Consider the following 21,802-nt stretch of genomic DNA (forward strand, 5'->3'; position numbering starts at 1 on the left):
TTCAGCATTCAAACAAATCCAGAGCCAGGCCTGGTGCAGTTGGCCTGGAATCCTGGCTGTTCTGGAGTATTATAAGTTCAAGGCTTGTCTGCACAACTTAATTGGGGTATCTCAAAATGAGCATTAAAAGGGAAATATAAGCCAATCGTTGTTATTCACTTGTCATCCCAACATTTGAAATGATGAAACAGGAGGGTCCAAAGTTCAGGGTCATTCTCAGTGGCATAGCAAGCTTGAGGCTGGCCTGGGCTTTATGAAAATGTGTCTCAAAACTTATTGAAAACAGATCTGGGGATGTAGTTCTCAGGTAATGAATTTCTCTAGTATACATAAGGCCCTAAGATCAAGTGCCAGGACCAGAAATTAAATAATTAACTACATAAATGTGGGTGTAGCCAATGAAATGAGAAAAGAGACTACCAGGAAAGAGGAAAGGGGTGTTGAGGAGGAGGGAAGGGGGATGGGCAATAGTGAATACCTGTGAATGAAGTCAAAATGAGGCTAAGGGGATAGGGGTGATGGTAGAATGATAGAAGGCAGGCAGCAGGGACATAGTGGTGGACATGGGGAGCTATACAAAAATTGTCTTTGAAAGTGCCATAGTGAAACTTAGTACTTCAAAGTGCTGCTAATTTTAAAACAGAAACAAATAAAATTCACTACATCCAGACTAGCTTTTCTGAAGGCACAGCTAGCTCTTTCCTCCTATGGTTTTAACTAGTAAGGGCCAGCTTGTTTATAAGTGAAGCACTGGAGGGAGAAAACTGTACAGCTGGGTGCCAAAGTCCCACTTGCTGCCCTGTCCACCTTGTTGGACGGGATATAAAGGGAAGTGCTGTGGCCTGGTGTTCCCTTCTAGTCTCTCTGGTTCATTCTTTCTTGCTTCTTGTCTATCCCTGTATCTCTTTGTATTGCCCAGTGTGGCTAGTCACAACCTCATCTAGCCTCTGTGTATTTGCTTATCCAACTCCACAGGCTGTATTTGCATGTGGCTTGAATGAGCATCCTGAACCAGATGCTCTGCTGGTTCTGCCTAGGCCCTGAAGTCTCCATTCTTGGCTTGGTCTGAAACCATCCCTCCTGCTGTCAGGATTTCTCTTGATCCACCTGCTTTTATAAAGACCCTCCTGCCCCAGCTCTGGGCCCCACACATTCTTTTTTCAATGCACTTCCCCTGGTTTCTTGGGGAGTGGAGAAGGAATTAATAATGTCTTACATTTTTGCTACCCGGGGGTGGGGGGAGAGTATGCCCATGTTTATGTGCAGTAGAGCATTTGATGCCCAGATGGTCTGGATGCTGTGAACAGGCATATTCGGTAATGAATATACCTATAACAGACCTTGGTGATAATACTCCCAACCATGGCCTTGTGTGCACGATAATTGGACCAAATGTCCATCGACATACTGTTGCCTCTCTATAGCTAGTACCAACCAGTGCAGTGATCTGAACATAATAAATGTGACATGGTTATTTTCAGAGTGTCTGAAATAATAGATTTTTTATTCATTCACTGTATATTGACTAGGAAAGACAGAGAACAGTTATTTTCATATGTATCTGTATGGATATGGGCTTATGTATCAAATTTAAATATTTGGTTTTTACCTGCTAATAGGAGACATAAGCATACAATTGGTTTCTAATTAGTAAATTACTTGAGAATGAGTCTTATAAGCATCTTTTGTACCTAATTTTTGGAGTCACATGTGACATCTTTTTGTCTGTTCCATTTTTTTTTTCTAGAGAAAGTTTTATGACTTTGATTTTGAGGGTACTGAATGTGATGGTGGATATTTGCATGTTATTTGTAAGATTTTAATTTTTTCCATGCACAGAGGAACAACAACTTAGGTAATATAGCTTTTCATATTTAATGTTCATTTTAAATAGATTGCACTGAGTTATGTCATCTCTGGCCATGAGGATAGTACTGTCAAACTGAAACTGACCAGAAAAAATATCTGAAGTCGATTGAAATGATTCCTGCTATTTGGCCACTTGGCTTATCCTTCAGGGGGTAGTTTTGGAACAGTATAGTGAAACTGAGCTGCATGTCTGACAGCAAAACAAAATGTTGTATGTACTGTCTCTGCCATTTCAGATCAAAATTGAGCTTCCCATTCACCTGCACCAGAAGCATCACTTGCTTTTTACTTTTTATCATGTGAGTTGTGAAATCAACACAAAAGGAACAACCAAAAAGCAAGACACAGTGGAAACTCCAGGTATGTGTGCTGCTTCTTTGTGTGTGTGTGTGTGTGTGGGGGGGGTACTGGGGATCAGACTCAGGGTCATATAATCTTTCTGTAGTTCTCATTTCACCAAGTTGTCAACTACCTCACTCTTTGACCAAAAATTATATTTCTGAGTTCTATAGTTCATTGCTAAGCCAAACACATTGGTGTATACCTGTAGTCGCAACTACTTATGAGGCTAAAAGTAAAGTATTGCTGGAACCCAGGAGTTGAAGACCAGCCTGCGTAGCAAAACAAGTTTCATCTGAAAACAGTTCATTGACAAAAGACAAACTATACATTGATTTTTATTATCATGCATATCAAATATCTTTGTCCAGACAAAGTTCTTTAAGCAACATCAAGTAACAATGCTGTTCTTGGGGAGAAACACATATTATAATACAGTATTGTTATTTCTTTTATGGAGAATTGCCCAGCAACTAGAATTTTCCAGTTCTGCTTATTGAGGAAGAGAAAAGTAAGCCCAGAGCCAGGGACATCTGTGAGCTGGAGGGAGACTGGGGACTGCCTGTTGCTAATGAGAACAGATTTAATGAAGTTGAATAAGCTTTAGCAGTGAGGCACCAGTTCTGATCCCATGTCATGAAAGCTTTAAATAAACCAGTAGAAGACAGCTTTAGGAGACCATCCAAGGACTGTGAGCATAGCTTGTGTCATTTCCACTTTACAAATGTCATCTGCCTCAGGATGCATTCATTCAGCAGATATTTATGTATATTTTTGTGAACTATATTAGTAGATACTACAGAGAATGTAGTAAAAAATGCAATATCGAGCTTGTCGTGGAGTTAATATTGATGTGATAAAATAACATGATCACAAAAGCAACTTGAGGAGGAAAGGGTTTATTTCAATTTGTAGCTTGTAGTCCTCCATGAAGGGAAGACAGGGCAGGAACTGAGAGCAGGAACCTGGAGGCAGGAACTGAGGCAAAGAACACAGAGGGGTACTAAGGGCAGAAACTGACGTGAAGGCCACAAAAGGGGACTGCTTAGTGGCTTGTTCCTCATGGCTTGCTCAGCCTGCTTTCTTATAGCACTCAGGACCACCAGCCTAGGGATGGCACCACCCACAGTGACCTGAACCCTCACCCCATCAATCATTAATCAAAAAAAAATGTTTGATAGACATGCCTATAGGTCAGTCTTATGGAGGCAATCTTAAAATTGACAGTGAGTCCTTCCCAAATGTCTCTACCTTATGTCAAGTTGACAGAAAAACCAACCAGGTCAGAGGTCATCATCATTGAGCATATAATCTAGTTAACTTCATGGGTCCTATGTAGACAAGTCTATCTAATATAAGATAGATAATAGTGAGCACTGGAAAGGTTGTGACATGTGAACACAGATGAGTGAGTGATTCAGCTAGTGGGACAAGTGGTTGTGACTCAGGCAAGGCTCTCAGGAGATGGCATTGAATGAAGTCTTAAAGGAAGGGATTGAGCTTAGAGTGCTATGATGGTAGGAAGGTGGGGCATTCTGAGTTGAAGGAACAGCTTTTACAGAGTCAGAGGATTAAGGGGATATGGACAGAAATCTATATGTACTTAACAAACATAAGACCCAGGATGCTGGGCAGGGGACCACAGGATGTGGTTGAAAAGCATTGTGGAAAACTCTTGAATGCCAGGCTGTGGATCTAACTTGGTCTTATTACCAGTGTAGGACTATTGAAAGGTTACTAACACTAGTGTGAGCTCTTTAGGAGAAAAATGGGCCAGGAAGCAAAGTAAAGGGCAGTGTGAGGTAGAGCAGGAAGAAGGAAGGAAGGACAGAAGGATACAGGTTGGAGACCTATTTAAAAGGTTATATAAAGGAAGAGGGTAAACTATGACCATATCAGGAAGGAAGAATACAGAAAAGGAAAGACAAGTTTGAAGGCTTAGATCTGTAACTGTAGCACTCAAGAGTCTGGCAGGAGGATTGCTGTGAGATTAATGCTAGGCTATGCTATAGTATGAACTTGTCTTTAAAAAAAAGGAAAAGAAAAAATTTTAAGGTTTATGTCCTCTCAGTAAAAACCTGTGTGGGTTCCTTATGAATATATTCAACCATAAGTGGATGAGAATATTATTTTGTTTGTGTGTATATATTCACTGTGTATGAACACCTACATGCATCAAGCCACAAGGCAGTCTCCAGTGTCGTCCTTAGGTGCTGCCCAGTCTTATTGAGACAGGGTCTCTCAGTGCCCTGGAACTTGGCAAGTAGGCTGGGCTAGCTGGGCTGGGCTAGCTAGCGCCCTGAGCTGGGAATTGCACATCACACCACACTTGGCTTTTTAAAAGATTTGTGCTGAAGTTTGAACGCATGACCTCATGCTTGCATAGCAAGCACTTTACCAACTGAACTCTCTCCCCAGCCCCTGTAAATGTTATTCTTAAAAACTGCGTCTGAAGCTGAGTTTGGTGGCATATGTTTTTAATCCCAATACTTGGGAGACAGAGGCAGGTGGATCTCTTGTGAGTTTGAGGCCAGCTTGGGCTACTGGCTAATTCCAGGATAGTCAGGACTCTGGAGACAGAAAAATAAAAATAAATAAAATAAAATAATAAATAAATAAAAATAAATATAAAAATGAAAAACTGCATCTTTACTAAGTGCATATATGCTCAGCAGATATTATATGTAATCAAAGAATATTTGAAATATACAGGAGGATGTATGTAGGGTACATGTTGTAAATACTATGCCATTTTATAGGTAAATTAAACATACACAAATTTTAGTGTCTCTGAGATGAATTCCCAGGGATGACAGTATCTTGTACCTGGCAAATAGCTGACTAATTGCTAGATGATTGAGAGTAACCATTGAGGTTTCAAAATCAGGTGGTCACACAAAGAAGATACAGCAGTCTGTGGCAGGCTCAGGACTGATGTGTTTGAGGAACTAGTGAGATCTCTCTCGGCAGGATACCATCAGGCAGCGGGGCTCATTAAAACTACAGTTAGAGTAGGAGCCTGGAGAAATGAGATGAAACCAGACAGAACTATAAGAATCCATGCAAGTACTTTCCACCTGAGTGATAAATTGCAGTTTTCTCATCCAAATTCTAGATTGAAATGGGCAAGGTGTTCAGTGAAGCATGAGATGGTGATTCTTCATGTCACTCATCAATTCTAACTGTCCTCCCTTTAAGTGGCTTCCTACCTTTGAGCCAGATGGCATGCTTGATAGCATACCTTTACAGCTTCCAAGTGCTGCCTCTGAGTTTCAACTAAGGGAAACGCTTGGCCATGCTCTGATAATTCACAGTGCAAAAGTGTCACCTAAGCAGAATCATGCAGACAGGAAGTGGATTGATGGTTTCTTGGGGTAGGAAGAAAAAGACAGTTGGAGTGATGTGTTAGAGTTTCTTTTTTGGAGCAGTGAAAAAAAATTCCATAATTCCTTTTAATGGAGCAACTGCAAATACATGAAAAAACTTACATAGATTATACCTCATAAAAACTCTATGAGGAGAAGTGTTGTCTAAGAACAAGAAATAGGTTTTTCTCATTTCTAGTTTGGAAGTTCGTGACACCCCACCCCCATTGCTCAAATTTTCACTTTTACAGCATCAACAGCATCATCTCTTTGTTTCTCATATTTTAAATTTTCTTTTATTTTTGAGATGATAATTACTCCCTCTCTCTATCTTTCAGATTCATGGCCTCTTTTTTTTAAATTAATTGTCGTTACATGCATATATGTATATACATTCCTAAATATAACCTGCTCGATTCAATGTTACTTATGTGTGTGTATACTTGTCATTTACATATATATATATATATATATATATATATATATACACACACACACACAATTGTGTGTGTATGTGTGTGTGCATATCTTAAGGGCTGACCATTTGGTAGTTAATAACCTCTTGTTGTGCTATGTTCCCTGGGGAAGACTATTTCTTCCTCTCTCAGCATTCCTTAGCTGCTATAGTCCTTTGTGTAGGACTGGGGCCTCCTGGGCTTCCTGACATTGTCATTGCTAGTGGTGCTTCTGCACACATCACTTTCCTGCTTTTTCTGAGAGCAGAGGTCTGGGGAAAGCATTTTTGAAGTGTCGCCAGAGAAGATGCTCTTCAGACATGATACAGTGTCTGTTAAAGCCATTCACTCTACTGAGAGAAGGCCATGTTTGTTATGGTTGTCTTCTAAGAGCAGAAAGCATTTGCCAAATTAGACATGTACATGAAAGCATTATAACCAGATTTGTGTTGACTTCTGAGTTCACAGTATAAACACACACATGCACATACGTGCATAGGCATTCATGCAAAGAATTTTCAAGACTTAGAAGGCAGTGGATTTCCAAAGTGCTCTTCAGCCAACACCCCGTTTCATTTGCCAAGAGCAAGGTTGGGTTTTTTTTTAAATTCTTTTATATTTTATAGCTAAGTAATAAACACTCAAAGCCCAGAGTAATCTGTATAATGGAAAGACTGACACGACATGACGGAACTTGAGCAACACAGATGGCTCTGGTTAGTATAGCAAAACATAATGAGTTTTCTAATAGAAAGCCAAGATCCCCCTTTGGGGGTAGAAGTGTTAAGAAATGTAGAGATGGCAGGAAAACTCTCAGTGGACTGAAGTCATAAACACTGTTGCCTGGCTGTGTTCTCATTCTACTCCTTGACCTCCAGGCAGGAAACCTCTGCCTATCTAAATGTTTGACTCTTTTACTACCTTGTATCAAATTTACTACCTTGATTTATGAACTTAATTTTTCCATAATCCAATACCCCAGGGTTCCCATAAGAAGTTTTAGAAGACATGATTGCTGTCGGAGGTGGTGTCAACTCTAAATAGAAGGATAGATAAGGGGAATTTGAACCTTCTAAAACATGAGTCTACCCAAGCAGCCCCCAACAGTGACATTGAGGCATATTTGAGACAGTTAAAGATTTTCATCAATTATCTTAGGCCAGTCCCTCAATTCTAACTGAAAGGGCTATGTTGCTCCCATGTTTATTGCCAAAGATAAAGTGCTAATAACTTTTTAGTGGATAGGCTGGGATTAGGAAATGATCCAAATGCATTGTTCCTTCCCTGCTCCACAGTTGCCTGACACCTGGGTTCCCACATACAGATCCCTGGAAACAGCACCATCCTGCCTGCTTCCCCAGCTTGCAGACATTTGTGTAGCTAATTGTATTTGCAATTTCATTTCTTACGGTTGATTATTGTCTTGGCAGTGGGATTTGCCTGGGTACCTTTGCTGAAGGATGGGAGGGTCATCACATTGGAGCAGCAGCTGCCAGTCTCAGCCAATCTTCCTCCAGGCTACTTGAATGTGAATGATGCTGAATCAAGAAGGGTAGGGGGATATCTGCGTTTGAGAATTAGTCCTGTTTTATATATTTAAAAGTAGAATTCTGTTGTTATAGGATGGGAAAGGAATTCTCAAAGTATGGTCTGAAGGCTGGTCCTCCTTCACAATTAAGTTAAGCAGGAAAGACTGTTCTGTATTTACAGTTGATGATTTTCAGTATCTTTTAAAACTGGATTTGGGGTATGACTTTTAAAAACCTCATATATTTAACTAATTCATTTTATGATAATTATGTAAATCTGGAGAGGATTGGAAATCCAAAATTATTTAGGACATGTTTATTCTAAAGGGCACTTATTTTCTCCAGTATTTCCTTTGGATGAATCTAATACATTCCTTTCTGAAATCTCTTAAAATGCATGGGTGATATTGTAGGTTGTCATGTATCTCTCTCTCTAATATATATGCTCATGGCTGTATTTTCTCCAGCAATCAAATGCGGATATCAAGTGGGTAGATGGTGCAAAGCCTTTGCTGAAGATTAAGACCCACTTAGAATCAACCATTTATACTCAGGTAAGTTACAGCACCGAAACTTCTCATCTGAGTACTGGAATATATTTCCTCATTAAACTGGACTACTTTTAATCTCCCACTGCCTTGGAGAAATTGTACTTTAAAGGGCATGTAAAAGCTATCATCATCATTTTAAACATGAAAAAAAAATTAAACCTAAGTTAGGAGAAATAGCTTCCCTGAGACACAAAATAATAATAATGAGTGCTAGTTCAAAATACATATTGAGCTTTTCCACTTCCTGATGTGACCCATATTGTACAGACTTCATGAGACAATTGGATTTCCCAGCAGAGTGTCATGGTAAAACTGGGTACTGAATACCAGAAATGACTGGCCAGAGAAATTCCTGGTGCTACATTTTCTTCACCTGTCATTTCAGAGCTCTGTTCCTGGTCATTTCATTGATATACAGAAGCAACTCAATTGGATAGAATACATTATTTCTGTTTTGTTTTGTTTTGTTTTGTTTTGTTTTGAAGCCTTAAATAAGTGCTTACCTGGTTGGGCATATTTGGCAATTTTCTGTGTGTTCAGGTACATCCCATGTTCACCTGGCCGTGGTGCTTTATATGAAGGTCAAGAGGACGTCAAGTTGCCATAGATGGCTCGGGGATCCAGGTGGTAGAATACCTAGCTAGATAGGCCTTCAGGATGCTGGATTGGGGAGAGCTGGGGAGCCTGTGCTTGACAATAATGAATCAAATTTCACAAGGCTGTTTCCATCTGTGTTCCAGGATCTGCATGTGCACAAATTCTTCCATCATTGCCAGCTGATTCAGTCGGGCTCAAAAGAAGTTCCAGGGGAACTCATTAAATATTTAAAGGTAAACGAACAGGTTCTGCAAAAGGTTCAATTTTTTTTTTTTTTTTTTGTGGCTTTCTGCTGCTACAGTTTTGACGTGGGATACAAGTACCAGGAAAACACCTGAAAACACTTTGGGCCTTAGGAGGGCACTTTCTCCTTTTACTTTTCCATCAACTGGCTGTTCAGAAGCAGGCAGCAGCACGGCTGCATTAGGGAGAAAATGTTCGAGCCAAAATTTGACATCATGGTTTAGAAACCTCTGATTTTAGTTGCAGAACTGGCTTTAGCGGGAGGGGGTGTCTCGGCTCTTCCTGCTAACTACCACTAAAAGAAGAGCATGTTGTAGTGGGAGAAGAGCCGGAAAGAATAAAAACAGGTTTCCTTATAATAAAATGTGAAATGGCCCTGTATCCATTAGTGGGAGAAGGGCCCACTAAAACTAGAGACATTGTCTGCCTCCATGTAGCGCAGGGGAGGGAGTCTTAAGGAGTCTTAAGGGTACTGTACTGTAGCAGTCAGAGAACCTAATGTTAGGCTTATTTCCTCTGTGTGGGGACTGTGGGGTGTATCCTAGGACCTGCCTGGCCGCAGTTGTTTCTTTCCATGACTTTGTTAGTAAGGTTGGCCGTGGAGAATATGAGACACTTTTATTTCATTACTACAGGTTTTCCCTTTACCCATTTGGCTGCTGCCTAACAGTAATCTAAGGAAACCCTGTCTTGCAGAGAGATAGGTATGGTGTGAGATAGAGCCTATGGGTCTGAAATCATAATCTGATTTTGCGCTGCAGGTCTGTCATTTACTAGGTCTGTAATTAACCTTTACCAAGTCACTGAACTTCTCTCAGCTGTCACATTGGGATAAGAGTAATTAATGCCCACTGCTTGTGAGGCTTGAAGAAGACACCTCATCTTCTGGGTCCTGATTGTTCATGACACACTAACTTTGGAGTGCTTCCTGGGAAGCCCACATCAGGGATCTAAGCAAAGAAAACAGAATCTTACTAAAGAGCTTCATGTGTTGTGGAGGGAATGAACACAGAAATGAGCGAATAAAGATGCCACCTCAGATGATTATTGATACTATATAAAGCAGCAGTTCTTAACTTGTGAGCTGCGACCCCTTTGGGGGGGTCACACATCAGATACCCTGCATATCAGATATTAACATTACGATTCATAACAGTAGCAAAATTACAGTTAATGAAGTAGCAACAAAAACAATTTTCAGGCTGGGGTTCACCACAGCATGAGGAACTGTATTAAAGGGTCACAGCATTAGGGAGGTTGAGAGCCACTGCTATAGGGAGACAGGAATGTGGTAGACTTTCTGTCTTGCCAGAGAGGATGCCTCTGGCAAAGTGATATTTGACCAGCTCCTTAAAGGACGATGGCAGCTGAGTGGCTGGGGAAGAGCTGGGAACAGTCTGTACAGAGACCCCAAGGAGCTTGGTTTGCTGTATTGTGGAGCAGGAAGGACTGTGATATGGCTGGTGTATGAGGTTGGGAAGGCATGCCCTCAGGGTATCTGGGGAGCTTCTGAGGGTAGTGAGGAGAGTTATTTATTTTTTGCAAGTCAAATAGCAAGTCTTGCAGGAGTTGGACAGAGAGGGACATGTGCTGTTTGGGGGGGTATTAAACCCAGAACCTCATGCTTGCCAGGTACTTAAACACCCTACCATGCAGCTATGGCCTCACTTTCTGGCATTTTGTATTTGTGTCTGTTCGTGTATGGGGGTACCTGTGTGTGTAAGCATGAGTATGCACATGTATGTACATGGATGTGAAGGCCAGAGGTCCATCTTAGGTTGTTTCTCAGGAGTTGTCCACCTTGGTTTTTAAGACAGACTCTCACTGGCCTTGAGCCCACCAAGTAGGCTAGTGTAGGCCAGCGAGCCCCAGGGATCTGCCTATCGCTGCATCTTCTCTACAAGTGGAATCACAAGCTGGCAACACCATACTCAGATTTTTAATGCTGGTGCTGGAGATCAAAATCAGGTCTTCATGCTTGACTGGCAAGCACCTTACCCGCTGAGCTATCTCCTCGGCCCTGTATTTTATTTTTCTAAAGATATTTTTGTTAAGTTGCCCAGGCTGGTCTTCAACTCACTATATAGCCCAGGTAGGCTGTGAACTGCCAGTAGTCCTCCTTTTTATCCTCCCAGACTGCACTGAACCAGACTGGACTGTGGTTATAAATCAGAGCTACTAGGTCAGGCTTGACTTTAGTTTTAATAGTACTATTCTGCCTACCGCATTAAAAAAAATGTTTAATTTTCATTCAAGAGAGACAGTCAATCAGTAGTGACTCTGGGCCTCAGCATTAAGGACTATAATAGTCATGTTACTTTTTTTTTTTTCCTAAGTTTTTCTTGTCATGTAAGTTTCAAATCCAGTTCTTAGTACTATCTAGGAATACTCAAGCTATATGGATGGACAGTTTATCTGTTAAACTCATTGATTGTCCTTTAGAGGTATCTCTGTGAGAATTTTCACAAAGTGGTGTTAGATACATCATTTTCAAATACTGGTATTCCTCAAATGGAACAAAATGTATTTGTTTTTGAGCGTGTGGAATGACAAGTTATACAATGCACATACGCCCTCTGGTGGTCATAAGTGAAATGGCATGCAATTGCAGAAATAGTGCAGAAAAGGGTTGGTTATACAGAAGTATCTTTTTGAGGATAAGAACACAGAAGTCTTAAGTAAAGGTGATTTGTCTACAGAGGTCCAGCTACTTGTTAGCTGAGCCGAGTCTGTGACACATCTCTTGATGCCTAGTCCTATGAGCGTCCCAGCCAACTTTTGTATCTGTTAGCCCTGTAAATGGTAGTTGAGCTTTGCTATGTATGTAGTTCCTATAGAGCTTGCACAGAGGATGACTTAGAGACATTGTCAGCATGGATATTACAGCCTAAGCAAAGACAGTGCAAAAAGTAAGTTAGCTACCAACTTCTTCATAATGCACAGAACTGCCAGAGGACAGATGTGATTAAATGTTACATGTTTGATACAGCAGTTATTAAAGATTCAGATCATTGAGAAGCCCATGTAGAGCAAGGACTCCTATTTTGCCTTGCCGTCTGTTGCCTTAATCATTTATTCAGCTATTCACCAAAGATTTATGCATCTTATATGGGCAAGGTATTGTTCTGGATGCTGGGAATGTTACTGGGGGAAATGTGGACCGAACTAGTTTTGTGTGGGTAGGAAGATTATAAACTTTAGGGGAAAAATGAGTGATGTGAAAAAAAGAACAGGTTAATGAGAACATTCTAGGAGAGGCTTGTCTGTGGAAATGCCAATTTCAGATTAAGGAGTAACCGAAAGAAGGCTGACAGCCATAGGTGAGACGAGACTGTTACAGCGGGTGTGTGTGCCCTATACCTGCGTGGTTACAGGGAGGCACAAGATAGCATAGCTGGAACACAGGGAGTTGGGGAGGGGGGCCCGAGGCTGCTTGGAGCTCAGCCTGACGATTGTATGAGTCGTGGAGGCCCTTGATGGCCTTTGTAGTGATTTTGTTTGGTTTGTGTTTAACAAGGGAAAGATGGCATTAATTTGCATGTCAAAAGGACACTCTGGCTACTGTTGAGAATAAATTATAGAAGATAATAGCTATCTAGTGGTAGCAGGGAGCTCCATCCTACATGGGATGCACATCTGCCTTGTCTGCCTGGTATTTCCCTCCTGCTTAGCTCACATTTGCTTGTGGCTCTATTGCCACTTCTTTTGTACATGCGGTGCACATACCTGTCCTACTATTTGCTATTTGTACCGCAATGATTTAGTTCCATGGTTTTGCCCTTTCAACAGTGAACTCTCTGATGGTAGGAGCTGTGTTCACGTTGTTTGGTTTGCTCTCTGTTGTTTGGCTATTAGAAATAAATCCAGTACGGCTCCATTGGATGAGAAGGAGAAATGGGTTCACTGAAATGCGGATTTGAACTGGCCCTGGATGAGTAATTGGGAATTGGCTAAAACCTGTGAACAAAACAAAATTAAGGAAAGCATATGGTATATTTAAAGAGCAATGGTGATGCTAGTTTGGCTTTCTAAAGAACAGTAGTCAATTTAAAGATTCAAAAATACAGGCTAGGTCTTCAGTATATTCAACTTAATTCCATAGCTCAGGATTCCTCAAGTTCAGCACTAGTGACATTTAGGAGAATGTCACTAGTTTGTTGTAGAATGTTTAGCAAAGCTCGAGGCCTCTACCTAGTAGAAATTGGTAGCACATACATGCATACACGAGCTGTGAGAGCCAAAAATAGCCCCCAAATCACTAAATCTCTCACAGAGACCATGTGACCCCTGATGAGGACCACTACTCACAGTAACAGGAAGACATCACATTCTAGATGGCTGAGGATGTAGATCAATAGGAAAGTGCTTCCTTAGCATGTGGGAAACTGTCACATCTTCAGCACTAATAGAAAAAAGAAGATGAAAACCATTTTGGTAGAAAGTAGTCTACTGTAATCCATGGTGAGTGGGCATCAATTTGGAAATATGTACTGGGTACATTGAGAATGAGGAGAAACTATAGATGTTCTAGAAAAATGTCAAGGGATATCCTGAAAGGAGCAGCAGAAAAGATGACTGTGTGGAGATGTAAAAAATTTCTCAGCAAAGTTAGATTTTTCTTTTTGCTTGGCTGATGGAGTGATGGAACAAGTGACTATGGAAAGAAGAAAGGAATGTAGCAAGCAGGACTGTAACATTTCTATGTATACATGAGTATATAATATATATCAGCACTACATTTGGATGTTTGTAATACCATTATTAGAGTCAGAGTGTAAGCATGTGGAATAAATATATTCAAAGAATGTTGAGGACTGGCCAGATGACCCAATGGGTAAAGGTGACAAGCCTGATCATCTGAGTTTGATTTCTAGGACCCATGTAATAGAAGAGAGAACTGATTCTTGCAAGTTGTCATCTGACCACACACATGCACTGTGGCACATAGGCTCCCACGTGCATGTATATGTATGGTCACACACACACACACACACACACAAAAGTAAGTAAAACATAAAAACTTTAAAAGAATGTTAAAATATAAAACTATCTCAGTTTGACAGATGCTGTGGGATAAGGCAGATTATGTACAGACATGTTCTTTACTGAAGCTCACTTAACTTACCATCAGGCTGGCTGGAGGCTAAGATTGTCATAGAAAACATATAGAATGGATGGTACCTGAAGGCAGATCTTCCAACCCCCAGCCCCCAATGAGTATAGATTTACCAAAGGCCAATTGTCTTCATACGAAGCCCATAAATAAATTGTACTTGATATCTTGAGTTAGGCATTCATGTCTAATTAACTTGCAGAATCCAAATAGCAAAAGAATGCGGTGGATTGAGTCCTTAGCAAGTCTCTTGTCTTGAAAGTGCACATTTCAACAAGCATATAGCCAAGCCAGTATATCGCTCATTACTTAATTTTCTTATTGTTTCACATTTGCAAATTAGATCATATTTCTGTTTGTTTCCATAACTAATAATGACTTATTTTAGTGTTTGCATGCCATGGAGATCCAAGTCATGATACAGTTTCTACCTGTAATTCTTATGCAACTCTTCCGAGTTCTCACAAACATGACCCATGAAGATGACGTTCCCATCAACTGCACCATGTGAGTTTCGGTGTTATAATGAAAGAAGCTATTTGCTTCCGGTTTTTCTTTCTTAATCTTTTGTCATGGCTATAAACTTCGCTCTTAAAACTGTGTTTGTTCTATTCCATTGGTTTGGTCATATTGTCTCATCATCACTTGTCTGAAAGATTTTTTTTTAACTTACCTTTTGATTTCTTTCTTTCTTCTAAAGAATTTTAGATTAACTTTATTGTTTTTTAAAAAAAGCAACTTGCAACTAAAATAAACAACACACACCTAAATGAACCAAATCCAAAGTTTGTGCATCTCAGTGAACTTCTAGGCAGTCAAAATGCCGTACAGAATGGAAGCTATGGAACTTCCCTGTTTATCATATTTCTATGCACTTAACCATCACTAAAACCAACAACTCCATGGCAGAATTAGAACTAGAAAAAGTTAGCTGTCTAGCCTCTTTGATGATGTGCTTCATTCCCCTTGATGGTCCTTTCTAATCCTCTACCAGCCTTTCTTGTTCTTTCATACATGTTATACTGAGCCCACAGGCAGATTACTTTACATACATACACATGATGTTGGCTAGGTTCAACATGTGCTAGAGACCATGGCTAGTCTCGTTCTGAGATTGTGTGACCTTACTGAATAGGATACATTCGGAATCCATTCATTTTTCTGTAACTTCACCTTTATTTTTGTCTATGTTTTTGCTTTCTTCCTGACTGCTTGTTCAGAAGCATGGCATTTCCTTTCCACTGTTGTTTTCGTTTTCTACTGTTCTTCTCTTACTGATTTTAACTTCACCATACTGTGGTTGAAAACTCTTATCTAGAATGGTTGCAGTCTTCTTAAATCTTATTAAAACTTTTTAAAATAACCTAATGTATGTTCAATCCTGAAGAGTATTTCTGTGCACACAAGCAGAATGTGTCTTCTTTTACTGTTGAATGAGATGTGTTCTGTATACGAATATAGTTTGTTAAAGTATAGTTCAAGTCAAATATTTGCTTCCCGATTTTATGTCTGGTTCATCCATCCATTTTGAAAATTATATATTGAAATCCTACACTATTCTTGTGCTGTTTACTATTCTGTGCTATTTATAAGACAAACATAAATTTCAATTGCCCTTTCTCCAGTCATGTTCTATTTGTGTTGTACAATACGGTAGCCACTTAGCACATTTCGCAAGTGTGGCTAGTTCTTCCAAGAAATGAATATTGAATTTCAGTTCATTTTAGTTTTAACCAATATAGTCACTCACCCATAACCCGTGTTTCTCATACTGAGCAGAATGTGTCATTAAAACCGTGAGTTTTGATTTGAAAGAATAAGCTATGTCTGTATGAAAACAAAGGTACATTGTAAGGTAGTGGGTAAAACACCCTCGCATTTCAAAATGAAAATAGTTAACTTGAAAAACTGCTGTGCTCAGTGCTGGTTGTCTTTGGCTCTGCTGCCCTTACTGCCTTTTCCCATAGACCCTAGTCTACAAACACTTTCTTGCCCTGTGCCCATATCTGGTGTCAGGGTGAGTCCTATTGAAAGTTTAAGGAGCATTATTCTAATATAATGGTTCTCAACATGCATGTCCCAGAAGTACTGTGCCTAGGAAGTTTATCAAAATGTTAACCATTGAACTTTGACCTCAGCCCTACAAAGTCAGAAACACTAGGCAACGAGCCAAGCAACCTGTTAACACGCCTTCCAGATGATGCTGTTGCTTGCTGAAGTTTGAGACACAGCTAGTCTCTTAAGTTTACCTCCACCTTTCAACCTATTTCCCTTGCTCTGTCCCTCCTTTCCCCTTGACACAGTTTTCATGCTGTCTTTTGTTTGTTTGCTTTTGTTGAGACAGTCTCATTCTGTAGCCCAGACAGGACTAGACTCACGGTGATCCTCCTGCCTTAGCCTCCCAAGTGCTGGGATTACAGGTATGCACCACCTTTCCCAGCCACTGTATCTTTGTTGTTGTTGTTTTTATCTTCACTGGAAGGTATTTGAGTATTTACTTTACTTGAGCTCTTTTACAACATAGGGCTATGACCCTACTTTTCAGTGAATACACAGATTTAGAAAGGAGAAGAAACATCTGGGTTGCCAAAGTAAAGTATCCTTTTGAACCAGGAAGTACATTTTTCAAAGCGCCAAGTGTGTTAGGCAGTGGACTCTTGTAGATCTAGACCACTGTCATCTCTCCTCTTACACCTCTTGTTGTCGTTCAGGCAGTTTGTTTGCTTTATTTTGTTTTCTGGGATTAGACTTGCTCATATGTGCCAATCACACTAAAGTCATGAATTGAAGCATGGCCCACTGACTTTCATTAATGTTGTTTCAGGGTTCTCTTACACATTGTGTCTAAGTGTCATGAAGAAGGCTTGGAGAGCTACTTAAGATCCTTCATAAAGGTTTGTGGAGTAAGGCTTTCTTGCTGGATGATTTTCCTGCTTCCCAGGACAGTTGTGTCTAATGGTTTACTTGGTTCTGTTTGCAGTATAGCTTCAGACCTGAAAAACCAAGCACTCTTCAGGCCCAGTTGATACATGAAACCCTGGCTACGACTATGATTGCAATATTGAAACAGTCTGCAGATTTCCTAGCCATAAATAAACTTCTAAAGGTAAGGATGGAGGACACAGCTGGACACAAAACCAGTCTCTCCATACTTGGTTGTGATCTTTCATTTTATCCTTTTTTTTAATATCCTTTTTTTGTATTGAACAATTTTTTTTTTTTTTGCTGTCTAAATCTTTTATTTAAAGACATCTGGTATGTTTGGCTCAGTGGACAAAATATGACATGCCGGGGCCTAGCAAACACAGAAGTGGATGCTCACAGTAAGCTATTGGATGGATCACAGGGCTCCCAATGGAGAAGCTAGAGAAAGTACCCAAGGAGTTAAAGGGACATGCAACCCTATAGGGGGAACAACATGATGAACTAACCAGTACCCCGGAGCTCTTGTCTCTAGCTGCATATGTATCGAAAGATGGCCTAGTCGGCCATCACTGGAAAGAGAGGCCCATTGGACTTGCAAACTTTATATGAACAATTTTTTATTGGTTATTTTATTTATTTACTTTTCAAATGTTATTCCCCTTTATCCTTTTTGTCCCAGACCTTCCCTCCTTCTCTTATATGTATCTTTCAGAGCCTTCTCCCTGTTCCATATACGCCCCCTGCTCTGAATTAAATATGTAAAAGATAAAGTTTGGATGAGGCAGAATCTTGTGTTTATTACATACTTTGTGTATACTTTGTGGACCTGGGGCTGCCTAGTTACCAGCTCCGGGCCAGTGTTACCTCATGCCTAACTTAACAGGTAGTAGGTACTCAATAAACAGTTAACTATTATTCTAATTCTTTTTTTTTTTTACTATTTCTTTATTGGTGATAGAATTATTACAGACCTTTTGAGATGAGTTAGCTAGAGACTTGATGCTAGCTTTCAAATTATATGATATAGCCAGAGACTTGATGCTAGCTTTCAAATTATATGATATGGCCAACCATATAGGTCATATAGGCATTGCCAGTATTGTACCACAGCCAAAGTTGATTATCCTTTATTTGTGAAAGAGGGACAAGAGAGGGCACTGGGGTGAATATGATCAAAATATATTATATATATGTATGGAAATGCCATCATTAAGCCCATTTAATATATAATTAATATATGTTAATAAAGACATTTAAGTGTTCATTGTAGAGAATTTAGAAGTAATAAAAATAACTAAAAGTGGCTTGCTCTCATCACTAACCATGGGCATCCCCAAACAATATCACTGGTAAAAAATTCCTGCCATGAAGCAACCCTTCTATTCTCCCACTGTGCATGCTTATAGAAACATTGAGCGTATTTTGTGTTAGCTAACTATTCCTGGGAATGGGGTCTTGCTCTGGATTATGGTTGATAATCCATAATCCAGTGTCATTTCTTTCTTTTCTTTGTCTAAAACACTTGAGAAGTATTTTGTAAGAATTTAATAGTGAATTGGGGTCACCTGAATTGTTATCAAACTTTGGAAACAAGATGTCTGTTAACTTATCCTATGTTTCAGAGCCTCAAATATTTGGGTATATTAAGGCATGTGTGCGTTTTTTTTTCCAGTACTCATGGTTTTTCTTTGAAATAATTGCAAAGTCGATGGCCACATACTTATTGGAAGAGAATAAAATTAAGGTAAGTAGGCTCAATAATCATTTAATTAATTAACTAATGAATTAGTTATGTTTGAAACAGCCTGTTGTCTCAAACCCATGTTCAACCTCCCAAGTGCTTGGATTATAGACTTGAGCCATCACACTAGGCTCTTTTTAATTGATAAACGGTAATTGCACATATTTATGAGAATAACCTATAGCATATATAAAGAAAGCTACGCTTTACACATAGCAATAATATACAAATCTTTTTTTCTAATGATTCTTGCCCTTTTCAAGTCTTGCTTATAGAAACAATGAGTGTTTGCATAAATCTAAGCTCCCACAGTTCATGTGTTCTTACAGTTTAATTTGCAGCATCTCCTAAATAGTTAGAAATAATTATGGTAGGACATAGGTAATATCCTACAGTTATTTACTATACGAAATGCATTGACTTTGATGGTTTGCATTTCTTTTTAACAATGTCAATGTTAGATTGCTGGAGAGATGGCTTAGTGCTTGTTGCTCTTGCAGAGGACCCAAGTGTGGTTCAAAGCACCTATGTCAGGCAACTCCTAATTACCTGTTACACCAGCTTCTGAGAATGTTACTCTCCTTTGAACTCTACAAGTACCCCCACACTCCCTCCATATACACATAAATAAAATATACTTTTTCAAATAAAACTTTGTTGAAAAGATTCAGTGAGGAGAAAAGTAGCAAATCAGATCTGTTCTGTCTATTAAAAAGGATTAAGGTATATAATAGAAAGGGTGAAAAGGGCTCTTAAGCAACCAGCCTAGGCTACTCCATGAGTTCTGTGATAATGCCTGTCAAACAAGACCTCAGGTGGATTTTTGATTTCCATTATTCACACATCTGAACCTAGGCACATGCGAATACACACATGAGCATTCTGTTCTAATTCATTCTATTATTCACAAAAATCTTACCTTTCCTAACAGTTACACACATTTTTAGAACAACAATAAAAAAACACAACATTAATTCTTTTTTTGAAATGTATCACTATTGTTTTTGTTTATATGAATGTGGTATCTTGTGGATACATCTCAAATGAAAACATCTGTTTCTGCCTATGTGCTATTTCATGTCTAGTGTGTATTAAGACTAAATAAATATTCGGTATTAAAACAAAGAAAGGGTGAAAAGTACGTTAGACAAATATTAATATCATGTGTATATTTCTGCATGTATAATATTTCTGCATTGTGTAATAATATGAAATATATTTCTAAAATTTGGTGTGTACATTTACTTGCTTTTTTCTATTTTAATATTATTTGTCATTGTTATTGTTGTTGTTGTTATATATATGTAGTGTATGGATGGGACCCCGTGTGAGCTACAGAGAATTTTTGGGACTTTGTGGAGTTAGTTCTCTCCTTCACTATGTGTGGGTTCAGTGTATCAAACTCAGATCATCAGGTACTGGACAGCAAACAGTTTTTTCCACTGAGCAATCTCCAGGCCCCTTATTTGGTTTTGAATTTTGTTTTAAAGATACATGTTGAGAATTCCGGAACTGAAATGCCTAGAACCAGAAGGGTTTCAGATTTTTGACATTTTCAGGTTTCAGAATATTTGCATATACACATTGAGATAGGTATCTTGGGAACAGGATGCATGTCTAAACATGAGACTCATTCATGTGTCATGGATACTGTATACACATAGCCTGAAGACAATTTTATGCTTTACATTTGCACCTGTGTTTTGACTTCAATCAGTAACACACCATCAGGTGTGGAATTTTCCATGTGTAGAGTCAGGTCTCAGACAGGTTCAGGTTTTCGAACACTTAAGATTTGAGGCATTTCAACGAGAAACAACCTGTACAAAGAAGTTTTCTTGGTTACAGAAATCACTGAGGCATGTGAAATGAAAATTCATCTCATAGGAATTTCATAGAATAAGTTGACGGAAATTGGGATACATGCTCATGTTCTGTACCAGAAAAAATTAAAAAAATAAAATAAAATAAAGAAGTGTGCCTGCATCGCAGGAGCTTGGGTTCCAGAGCTGGGTTGTATTGATCCATGCTATGCCTAATAATAATTTCAGACACTTATATTATTAGAGAATCCGATCATTCCTATAAGTTCAGAGTCTAGAATAATGTTTCTCAGTATGTGGGTCACAACCCAGTTGGGGGATCTAATGACCCTTTCACATCACATATCAGATATCCTGCATATTAGATATTTACATTATGATTCATAACAGTAGAAAAATTACAGTTATGGGGCTGGAGAGATGGCTCAGTCGTTAAGAGCGCCGACTGCTCTTCCGAAGGTCCCGAGTTCAAATCCCAGCAACCACATGGTGGCTTACAACCATCCGTAATGAAATCTGATGCCCTCTTCTAGAGTGTCTGAGGACAGCTACAGTGTACTTACATATAATAAATAAATAAATCTTTAAAAAATTACAGTTATGAAGTAGCAACAAAAGTAATTTTATGGTTGGGGTCACCACAACTTGGGGTACTGTACTAGAAGATCACAGCATTAAGAAGGTTGAAAACCACTGCTCTAGAATAAAGTTTACTTTGAACAAATACTGAAGTCATTTTTAGTTGAAAGACAAAAAATGTACTTTTTAAAGGCATTTCCATGATGGAACATGTTTGAAAGTAAAATGACAGTTGATCTACCTTAGACTTTTTTAACCTCTGACTCTTTTTCTGTTTGTATTTAAGCTCCCCAGGGGCCAAAGGTTTCCTGAGGCATATCATCACGTCTTACATTCTCTGCTTCTTGCAATAATTCCCCATGTGACCATTCGCTATGCAGAGATTCCTGATGAGTCCCGAAATGGGAATTATAGCTTAGCCAGCTTTCTAAAGGTGAGTTAAAGGAAGCCAAAACATGTTCAGGAGCTTTCTTCACCGACAGGATCTGGAAAGACCAAGGAATAACAGTTCTCTTTTCTCCTGGAAAGGCTGGGTGTTTGACTTATTTTTTCCCATTGTTGATGATTGAACCTATGTCTTCTGCATGCTGGGAAAATGCAGCACTCCTTAGCTATATCCCTTGGCTCTAACTAGGTCTTTTCAAGGCTGTTGAAATAACTCTTGGGACTGATG

The 21,802-nt window shown here is 39.3% G+C and overlaps 1 protein-coding gene across 3 annotated transcripts in view; it reads left to right on the top strand.

The window, feature by feature from the left end:
• Dock11 (dedicator of cytokinesis 11) overlaps positions 1-21,802 on the top strand; it is a 180,794-nt gene that overhangs the window by 89,937 nt on the left and 69,055 nt on the right. For all 3 annotated transcript variants that reach the window (XM_085838173.1, XM_029473424.2, XM_021154032.3), the window contains exons 20-28: positions 2,106-2,229; positions 7,459-7,580; positions 8,025-8,111; positions 8,849-8,938; positions 14,450-14,568; positions 16,886-16,955; positions 17,042-17,167; positions 18,659-18,730; positions 21,416-21,562. In XM_085838173.1, the coding sequence (XP_085694299.1) occupies positions 2,106-2,229; positions 7,459-7,580; positions 8,025-8,111; positions 8,849-8,938; positions 14,450-14,568; positions 16,886-16,955; positions 17,042-17,167; positions 18,659-18,730; positions 21,416-21,562 (957 nt within the window). The remainder of the gene's footprint in view (positions 1-2,105; positions 2,230-7,458; positions 7,581-8,024; positions 8,112-8,848; positions 8,939-14,449; positions 14,569-16,885; positions 16,956-17,041; positions 17,168-18,658; positions 18,731-21,415; positions 21,563-21,802) is intronic.

Source organism: Mus caroli, unplaced genomic scaffold (assembly GCF_978045245.1).
Source record: "Mus caroli unplaced genomic scaffold, Mus_caroli_1 scaffold_5, whole genome shotgun sequence".
Classification (NCBI taxonomy): Eukaryota; Metazoa; Chordata; class Mammalia; order Rodentia; family Muridae; genus Mus; species Mus caroli.